The following is a 10,583-nucleotide window of genomic DNA, read 5'->3' on the forward strand; positions in this document are numbered from 1 at the left end:
CACATTATCAGAATCTAGTGATGATCTTCGAACTAAGTATTAAAAACAACCTGATGCAGAGCTGGATAATAGTTTATGGTGTTGCAAAAAACCCAACAATGTGCTAAAAGGGTTGTTAAACAGTTATATTTGGCCACACCTATTGAGAGTTTTTAGCAAATACTAAAAATAATGTCTCATTTACACATCAAAAGGTAAATATGTATTTATGTATGTACAGTCTGTATATTCACTACACTGTTATTGCAGTGTAAGGTGGCTCTACAGAATGACTGTGGCTGTTGAATACTTACACAAGCAACATGTTTCAGTTTTTCCAAACAAAAACCCCTGTCACCTTACAGCAATTGAAATTTCAGTGTTTTAAAATAAAATATCATACAGCAAAATGTTTATGTTCAATTTGTTGTCAGAGGTCAGAAACGGTCAGGGGTCAGAAACGTTTTGCATAAAACTGCTAGGGTCTAAAGCAAGTATGAGGAGACCGCAACAGGAAAGACCATTTCAATGGGGAATTGATCAGGCACTTGGAAAATATTTTAAAGATCAACAAATCAGAACTTACAAATGGCCCCCATAAGGATAGAATTTCACCTATTTCTAACTGTCCCAAATTTTGGAAACTTGCATGAAATGCTTTGTCCAGCTGAATGGAAACCTACAATAGTTACTGTATACCTTTTGTCTTTTCCTATAATGGCTGTTTAGTGGGAAAGAGGCTTGAGAGAGCCTATGTGATGCACTAAATCATGCTTTTTATGGTTAATGTGGCCATTAAAGAATAAAACACAATCAGAAACGTCAAGACAAATAACTTGCTTTGTGCCATTTGCAATCTTAAACTTCCCCATCTACATTATTTAAAACACATTTGAGGTCCTCAGAGACCACACTACAATATCTGCTTTAAGTGACAGAAAAACTACATCATGGGAACAGCAGTTGGCCTCTTTCAGTGACAATATGCCTCCATATGTTACATGGCATGGTTGATGACATTTCTGAATTGATGTAGAGTTTGATGGGATAAGCTATATATTTACCTAATACTTTTTCTGAGGCTAACTTGTATTTTTTTTTATTCTGAGCCTCAGTATATCAGGTTCAAGTTAAATAAATTAATATAAAGAAACATAAATGTTTATTAGAACAACTGGTGTAATTCAATGTAGTGTCTTAGAATTAGACTATACTGCCCTCTAGAGGTTAACCATAATGGTGGATTCCAAACCTGCATTGCAATAAGTGTTTCCTTACATTCAAAACTAGGGTAGAGCCCAGACAAAAAAAACATATTTCTGAAGTTTTATTTCTCCAATGAATGTATTACTGCCTCAAGCAGATAATATCAATATGATATACAGTAAATGATAGTTCATGATTGAATCCTACCTGATCAAAGCCTGTGTATATACTCTGGTAGGCCCCTAGGTGGTAATATAAAAGCATCAGTACTAGACATTCAGATTAAAGGCCACTTCAGGATTTCCACTAACTTACAGATCCAAAAATTGCACTGTACGTTGGTTCAGAGGGGCAGTACGTTGGTTCAGAGGGGCAGTACGTTGGTTCAGAGGGGCTGTAGGTTGGTTCAGAGGGGCAGTACGTTGGTTCAGAGGGGCAGTACGTTGGTTCAGAGGGGCAGTACGTTGGTTCAGAGGGGCTGTACGTTGGTTCAGAGGGGCTGTACGTTGGTTCAGAGGGGCTGTAGGTTGGTTCAAAGGGGCAGTACGTTGGTTCAGAGGGGCTGTACGTTGGTTCAGAGGGGCTGTACGTTGGTTCAGAGGGGCAGTACGTTGGTTCAGAGGGGCTGTAGGTTGGTTCAGAGGGGCTGTACGTTGGTTCAGAGGGGCAGTACGTTGGTTCAGAGGGGCTGTACGTTGGTTCAGAGGGGCTGTACGTTGGTTCAGAGGGGCTGTACGTTGGTTCAGAGGGGCTGTAGGTTGGTTCAGAGGGGCTGTACGTTGGTTCAGAGGGGCTGTACGTTGGTTCAGAGGGGCTGTAGGTTGGTTCAGAGGGGCTGTACGTTGGTTCAGAGGGGCTGTAGGTTGGTTCAGAGGGGCTGTACGTTGGTTCAGAGGGGCTGTAGGTTGGTTCAGAGGGGCTGTACGTTGGTTCAGAGGGGCTGTAGGTTGGTTCAGAGGGGCTGTAGGTTGGTTCAGAGGGGCTGTAGGTTGGTTCAGAGGGGCTGTAGGTTGACCAGAAGCACATTCTCACCACGTATGAAGAGCTGGTTGACATGCCGTGTGTGAACCTTCCCGTAATGCTGGGACCCTTCGTTCTGCTGGGAATCTTTTCTCTGACCTTTAACCTCTAAATCCTGGGCTTTCATTTGCGACTGTGTACCAATTTCCACCGGGGCTCCAGGGTCATCACCCACTGGGGGACCCGGTGTAGCCCTCGCCATTCGTGGGTCCACTGCCTTTAGGGCCCCCCTCCTCCTTGGGCCTCGTATGTTAGGGTCCTCTCGCCTTCGGTCTCTGGTTAGGGTTTGTGACGTCTGGGTGTCAGGCAGCGGAGGGAGCATTTCACTTTTCCTCTTCACTCTCTGTATCCTCTTGGTCTCGTACTCCCTCAGCCGGGCGCTCTCCTGGAGTTTCAGCTTGTCTAAGAGCTGCATGAGGGGATGGAAAGGTTCAGAGAGCAGCACTACACAGTACAAACACTAATGAGCCACGCTTGCAGTCACGTGGTTCAGCTCTGGAATACATCCAATACATGGAGCGTCTGTGGGTCACCAGGAGAGGTCTGTGAACCACACGGCATGTAGGGAGTTTTTCTTAGCCACTGAAATTCAACACTACTGTTGTTTGCTCCTTGGGGTTTAAGGCCGGGTGTCTCTGTAAAGCACTTTGTGACAACTGCTGTTGTAAAAAGGGCTTTATAAATAAATTTGATTGATTGATTGATGTACCCCAGCAATTATTGGGCTATGCCCCTGGACAACCTGGAAGCTTAGGTCACTGGTACTTTTCAGCTTGCACTTCCAGAAATATTGTTGTGATATTTTACACACCCCATTAACATAATCACTGAGGACACTGTCACTGTAATGAGATTAGCCAATGACAGACCAGAGCCTGTGTGGGAGCCACACCTACCCGAGTGACAGTCAGGGCCTTTTCGTGGTAGAGAGCTTCACCCAGCAAAGGATCCCTGTATGTCTCATCCACATCTACCATTGCCTGGTAGGGTGAGGGAGAGAGGAGGAAGAGGTGAGGGGATGCTGATGAAGAGTCAACATTAGACAGCCTGTAAGAGAAGAGGGAGTGAGTCTGCCTGGTTGACCCTGTCCAGGGTTATCTTCAGATCAGGCCACAGTGTCTCAAGACACCCGTCTCAGGGCCTAGTTTTAAGCTGCTATAGTATAGTGCTGAGGGACTACAGTCAGTGTCCTGTCTTAGTCCCAACAGTTTACGTTGCATGAGTTTATGTGATGGGGGAAAAGGGTCTGAACCATGTGCAATGGGATCTGTTTAGATCCAAGGAATGCTCTCTAAAGTTTCTGGTTTCCTGTTGAAGCTTAGATCCTTAGAGAACATGAGCCCTCAGAACTTATTGATGTCCCTGTCCAAAGTCCTCTTGGTTGAGCTGCTGATCTAATTGCTGCCTGATGATTCCAGCTTTCACTGCCCACAGCCCATCTGGTCATCCCTGAACTCTGTCTAAAGACTCTGGACAGAGCACATCTGATCATCCCTGAACACTGTCTAAAGACTCTGGACACAGCACATCTGGTCATCCCTGAACACTGTCTAAAGACTCTGGACACAGCCCACCTACATTTATTGATATGCTGGTCATCTGAAAATGAAAAAACACTGATGTGCCCCAAAAAGGCATGTATTCTTATAAACCGCCAGAAGATGACTGGCCACCTCTCACAGACTGGTTACTCTTTAGGTTTTTTCCTAGGTTCTGACCCTACTTGATAGTTTGTCCTAGCCACTGCACATCAATTCTTGTTTTTGCTTGCTCTTTGGGTTCTCAGTCTGGGTATCTGTAAAATCACTTTATGAAAACTGCTGATGTAAAAAGGGCTTATAAATGTGATTGATGAAACCTTACCATGTTCCAGAACTTGTCGAATGCCACTACAAATCCAGAACACACTCCTCTGAGCCCTTTGAAGGTTCTGATGTGAACTTTAACCCGGATCCTCTCCTCTACACAGCGGTGCAGCTCCCCCAGAGGACTTCCTGTATGGACTACACAGAAAGTACAACATGTCTGTCAATCCCTCCATCTGACAACAGAAACACAGTAGTAATGAAAGAGCTGTAGTTAGAAGTAATAGTAGTGTGATTCACAATAGGAGTACAACTGGTCAAGTACTGTTGTTTCTTTACAGGTATTAGAATTGTTTTATGTAATTAATAGCGCTATACACATTTAAGACCTTATGATTAAAAGTCCAATAAATCATTACATACGTGGCATCCTGGTCAGGACATTCTTAGTTGCTCTCTGCATTCTACCGCGACGCTTTGCATTGCCGCTGGTTCCCTCATCTCCATCCTCTCCCTCTGTCGGATTGTTCACCATCAGCTTTTTAAGTCTCTCTATCCTCTCTGGATCTGCTACACCTTTCATGGCTTTTCTCTGCTTCTTTTCCACATTCTCTGGCTTGGCTCGGCCCCGTCCCCCCTTCAGAAAGCTCTCATACTCGGCTATGTTGTTAAAACATTTAATATTGGGGTATGGAAGTGGCACTGTGGGAGCGTAGAGCACCAGTAGTGGATCAAACTTATCGGATGTAACATCCAACTTTGCATCAATATCATCGTCCTCTTCTATTTCTGCCTTATTTTCAGAAGCATATGGGGCACTTGCACTTGAAGCTTCTAAATTCTTGCTCTCTGATTCGGAACATGTTTGTTTTTGTCTTCTTTCGCTTTCCTCCATGTTTGAAACAACCGCAGACAGGCACATCACATCGCTCTATGAATCATGGGTAAAATATTCGGGTGAACTTTTCACCAGCAGAGGACGACAAAGTTCCATGCAGAAGATTTTCCTTGACTGCAATTCATAAATTAGGCTAATAACCTCACAGATATAAAGTAAAATTATCTTTTGGTAGTTTTGCGTACAATATATGGCTTCTGCATCATGTACGTTTATGCGTTATCTGTTATTTTCAAATACATAAAATAGCTTTGGGACGATTTCAAACGTATGCGCAACAGTAGGCTATAATAGCAACGGATGAGGCAGCAGCTTCCATCGCTGTACTATCATGGTTCACATCTATGTGAATTTAAATATTAATTGATGAGACAATGCAGTCAGAATGTTGCGTCTACCTGACGGCCAAATTTGGTTGCATTTTGGGAGTTGAAAATACATATTATCCGGACGTTAAAATGTGGTCTTCTGCAGAGACTGAAAAAGCGTATTTTCAGGACGTTCAAATATTTTCACAAACTCCTATTGGTTCAGATTTAGTCAGGTCTGTACCGGATGTTTGTGGACGTTGTAAATCCAGGCCGAATCAGACCACGCCAAAAAGATACCGGTCTGGACAGATGTCCAAAATATGTCTGCGTGAACGGTGTTATATACAGTCTATGGTGTTACCTGGGAAGTAGTACACCAACTTGTCCTGCACTTTTTATATTATCTGCTGTAAAACCGAATCCATTTAAAGGGGCCATGTGAAATATTGTTTTACTGTACTAGCATAAATACCTGCGTAAATAACCAGAAGACATCTGCAGTTAATGTTTTCAATTGGTGTTTGAATTTTTTTTTTTTTTAAAGTGAGTGCCTGTCTGCCTGAGATATTCCCCATTTAAACTCTCTTTCCGGACCGTCTATCTGAACTTGACATGTCATCTCCTCATGCTGGCTTTAGACTCTTGCAGTATTATCCTTCCCACCCTAAACCACACTGGTCCAACTAATACTATTCTGGTTTTGTTCAGTGTAAGCGATCTGCTCATATCTCTGGTTTTCTTCAGAGGCTTGTGGTGTGCCCATGTGCCTTGGTCTCCAGTTTCATTATATAATCTTCGGTGAGCTTTATTCTGTGGCCATGCCGGTGCCCTGGTTGTCAGAGGAAGTAGATCAAAGGGAATCCAGCATAATCTTCATCCCTGTGTGAGGGTCTCTGGAAACGCACAGAGAAGGCTTTGATATATGAGCTCAAATTTGCAGGTCTTTCATTCTTTCTTTTATTTCTTGTCTTCCACGGTGATCTCCATGATCTCAAACACCATGTTGTTGATGTTATTGGTAATGCTGTCTACAGAAGTTCAAATGTCACCCGCTGGTACGACTTCCGCCCAATGGATTCCGCATACATCTTAATTCATTTGCTGGATAAACCCAGCACGTGCACGTCACAGAATGTTCTGCAACTGCTCGGCAAGGCATTGCTGAAAGGCAAGAGCAGTATTCCACAGGATATGAACGTCCAGTGTTACAAAGCGCATTGACGCTGTAAATGAGTAAACGCTGTTTTACCCACAATCTGTTGGTGACCGTTCACCTGTGGTGGGGTGCTCTACAACGTGGACAGTACAGAAGCCCACCCATAGGAATGCTTTATGTTTCAGAGTTCATTTGTGTTCAGGTTTTTGGAGTCAAACAGATCATGGTCCTATTTTGCAGGCTGTCATAGAGAAATCTATTCTATAGCATTTCAGCCTGGTTTCTGAAAGAGTAATTTTTCCTAAAATTCACAAATCAGTTGTTTGATTCAGACATTACTGAAGGTCAAATGAAAACATGCAATGTTTTACCAATGATTGAGCTTCTCTCTTCTCTCGGCCACAACAAGGTTTCTCAGGGTAAAGAGATGTAAACATTCCCCTGTGAGTCACACTCCTATCATTTGTATGTAGTGGAAGACCACGTGACATAGCCACAGATTAAACCTTGTCCTAGAAAAAGTATTTTAATCAAAGTATAATTCAATGGGAATAGCTTAATTCCATAATTGTATTTTCTCAAATTGGAAGAGAAAGTCTGAGGTCCGTTCCATTGAAAATTCCAGAATGCATTTAAAGGAGACAGCATGAGGAAAATTGCATTGACAGTCTCACATTAATAAATACATTACCTGTTCATTTGCCTTCAGTGTAAACAGATCAGAGTACAACAATCCCTTGAGAATAACTACCACTGCAAAGGTCAAGACTTAAGAAATGTTTGCATTGTAATATCAGAAAATATCCATAATATAGTATTTCACAATATTTATTCAGTCAGAAGTCATTTTGGGTGCATAAAAAATGCGAAAACGGCATTGGAAAGCGGCACCCTCCCTATCTTCCATCAGCATCATCATGTCAAGACCACCAGCAAACAGAAGGGGGCAAGAGAAACCCCTTTCATTTCCTCGTTGCAAATCTGCTGCTAATTAATTTAAAGTATTAAAAAACACTGATTACTGTAGAGAATCACTGTGCCATCTAAAATACAACGAAATGTTCAAAATATTGTTTTTGAATATAAAAGCTGTTTGTCAGGTGCGAGTGCAAGAAAAGGAGTGCAACAAAACGGAGAATCAATGTTTAGTTTTCTTTTAATGTTCAGTGCAAAAAGACGGCGGTAGCATACGGTGAAACAATCAGACATAAACCCGTGAGGTGCAGGTAAAAATCAGGAACTAAAATAGACATCATAATCACCAGCGCAGAACAGGTGTGTCGGTGTATGTGTGAGAGGGTGCGTTTGCCATCGTCTCCAGCCGACAGTTAGTACATCGGGCGAGGTGGAGCGCCGGAGAGGGGAAAGAGCACGCAGCGCCACGCTGAGCAACCGTCACATTGTTATTTTATAATAATTTTGTTGTCCATTTACACAAAGAATCAAGCTGATACCTAGGTTTCTTTTGCGGTTGTGCCCTCTGACAGTAATTATAAAAATATAAAAAACATACAAATATAACCTAAAATATAAAATGCCCATACATTAACGGCCCCCAAAGCGTGATTTTTTTTGCATGTGATTTCAGTACTCACTCAGAGTGAAGTGGCTATATCTGCAGACCGCAAGTCGGGGGCATAACTTAATATGGGTGTTCCTTAATATTAAGTTACGCCCATTGACGGTGTCCATTGGTGTGGTGCTTTTGATTTTGTGCATGTGTTTATGAAGGAAGAATTACAGGGTCAATGACGAAGATTTGGTGCTTCCATGTGACAAACTCTAGTTATATATTTAGGGATAGTTAACGTGTTCACTGAGATCGCTTATCTACTAAATTCTTTGAATCTGAGATTCAAATAGCTTGCAAGTGACAGAACACAGAAAACAAGACAAACCTTATAGCTACGTTTAAAGATAGCTGGCTACGCGACGAGGTAGGCTACTTGTTAGCCAGCTCTAGTCAATTAGGGTATGTTATAACTAACTAAAGATGCATGATGCACCTGTCACTATATGCAAGCAGACAAGTTCCATTAATGTTTTTAGCTTCATATACACTATGTTGTCATGAAATGTAAACCAAATAATTTGTCATGGCCGTCTTTTATGCAGTGGGGTAAAAAGTAGAAGTATTTGGCTGAGTTCACCAGTTTTGGGAAGTTGCTAAGGATGAGCTAAATTACCTAAACAGAGTTCATAACTAACCAATGACCATAATTGATAATTGACACTCTTCCTTTTTATTTTATTGATCACTGGTTTGTTCCTATACCTGGTAACTTATCTTAATTAGATACTTCCCTAAAGTGGTGAACACAACCCAAACCCAGTTGAGTACTTTTACTTTGTTCACCTCTACTTCTATGTGATTGTTGTGATCTTTCATTTCAGTTACCAAGATGCGTTGTTGACCTGGGGATGCTGTTGCCTGGGTAAATGCCAACACGGGCCTCTTCTGAGACTGGGTACTAGTCCTCACCCCTGAATGATGAGGAAATACAGGGTGCTCTGCAGATGCACAGAGAGGCCTCAACTCTAGAGGAAGAACAAGAAGCTCTCTCCCCATTCATGGTTTTGTTTAATAATTTTGCAGTATAGAAATAACTTTGCAGTAGCTTTGAAAGTTGATGGATCAACATCAATTGCCTTTCCTCCTCTTTCATAATGTTTGAAATGCATTGTCCTGTAGCATTGAAATTCACATTGTCAGATACACAATGTCTTGTTGGCTACTGTTAGTATTGCCTGTCCTGTAGGCGATCTGGAAGTACATTTTGGCCCTGCCCGGGGGATTAGCTCAAATGGTAGAGCGCTCGCTTAGCATGCGAGAGGTAGCGGGATCGATGCCCGCATCCTCCATGCCTTACCTTTGCCTCTGAAGTAAATTGAACAATTGCTTCTCCTTCATGATGTCTAGAAGACTTTTGGTTGTAGCATTGAAAGTTGATGGATCAACATCAATTGCCTTTCCTCCTCTTTCATAATGTTAAAAATGCATTGTCCTGTAGCATTGAAATTCCCATTGTCAGATACACAATGTCTTATTGCCTAGTGTAATGATTGCCTGTCCTGTAGGCGATCTGGAAGTACATTTTGGCCCTGCCCGGGGGATTAGCTCAAATGGTAGAGCGCTCGCTTAGCATGCGAGAGGTAGCGGGATCGATGCCCGCATCCTCCATGCCTTACCTTTGCCTCTGAAGTAAATTGAACAATTGCTTCTCCTTCATGATGTCTAGAAGACTTTTGGTTGTAGCATTGAAAGTTGATGGATCAACATCAATTGCCTTTCCTCCTCTTTCATAATGTTTGAAATGCATTGTCCTGTAGCATTGAAATTCCCATTGTCAGATACACAATGTCTTATTGCCTAGTGTAATGATTGCCTGTCCTGTAGGCGATCTGGAAGTACATTTAGGCCCTGCCCGGGGGATTAGCTCAAATGGTAGAGCGCTCGCTTAGCATGCGAGAGGTAGCGGGATCGATGCCCGCATCCTCCATGCCTTACCTTTGCTTCTGAAGTATATTGAACAATTGCTTCTCCTTCATGATGTCTAGAAGACTTTTGGTTGTAGCATTGAAAGTTGATGGATCAACATCAATTGCCTTTCCTCCTCTTTCATAATGTTAAAAATGCATTGTCCTGTAGCATTGAAATTCCCATTGTCAGATACACAATGTCTTATTGCCTAGTGTAATGATTGCCTGTCCTGTAGGCGATCTGGAAGTACATTTAGGCCCTGCCCGGGGGTTTAGCTCAAATGGTAGAGCGCTCGCTTAGCATGCGAGAGGTAGCGGGATCGATGCCCGCATCCTCCATGCCTTACCTTTGCCTCTGAAGTAAATTGAACAATTGCTTCTCCTTCATGATGTCTAGAAGACTTTTGGTTGTAGCATTGAAAGTTGATGGATCAACATCAATTGCCTTTCCTCCTCTTTCATAATGTTTGAAATGCATTGTCCTGTAGCATTGAAATTCCCATTGTCAGATACACAATGTCTTATTGCCTAGTGTAATGATTGCCTGTCCTGTAGGCGATCTGGAAGTACATTTAGTCCCCGCCCTGGGGTTTAGCTCAAATGGTAGAGCGCTCGCTTAGCATGCGAGAGGTAGCGGGATCGATGCCCGCATCCTCCATGCCTTACCTTTGCCTCTGAAGTAAATTGAACAATTGCTTCTCCTTCATGATGTCTAGAAGACTTTTGGT

General features: G+C 42.6%; 1 protein-coding gene across 1 annotated transcript; it reads right to left on the reverse strand.

The window, feature by feature from the left end:
• Positions 1-2,155: 2,155 nt before the first annotated feature.
• Positions 2,156-5,048, reverse strand: lsm11 (LSM11, U7 small nuclear RNA associated). Its single transcript, XM_013133445.4, has 4 exons — positions 4,434-5,048; positions 4,069-4,208; positions 3,102-3,185; positions 2,156-2,614 (listed from the first exon to the last, which is right to left on the reverse strand). The coding sequence occupies exons 1-4, from the start codon at positions 4,930-4,932 to the stop codon at positions 2,180-2,182; spliced, it is 1,158 nt and encodes a 385-aa protein (XP_012988899.3). The 5' UTR covers positions 4,933-5,048; the 3' UTR covers positions 2,156-2,179.
• Between the last annotated feature and the right edge of the window lie 5,535 nt (positions 5,049-10,583).

The sequence above is a fragment of the Esox lucius genome, chromosome 4, assembly GCF_011004845.1.
Source record: "Esox lucius isolate fEsoLuc1 chromosome 4, fEsoLuc1.pri, whole genome shotgun sequence".
In the NCBI taxonomy this organism is placed as follows: domain Eukaryota; kingdom Metazoa; phylum Chordata; class Actinopteri; order Esociformes; family Esocidae; genus Esox; species Esox lucius.

What these genes read in the sequence shown, in the direction of transcription:
- lsm11 (XM_013133445.4), bottom strand. Translation starts at nt 4,932, where the DNA reads ATGTGCCTGTCTGCGGTTGTTTCAAACATGGAGGAAAGCGAAAGAAGA. An exon ending in TGTCCTGACCAGGATGCCAC is followed by an intron (nt 4,209 to 4,433) that starts GTATGTAATGAT and finishes CTTTCTGTGTAG; the next exon opens with TCCATACAGGAAGTCCTCTG. An exon ending in AGGCCCTGACTGTCACTCGG is followed by an intron (nt 2,615 to 3,101) that starts GTAGGTGTGGCT and finishes CCCCTCATGCAG; the next exon opens with CTCTTAGACAAGCTGAAACT.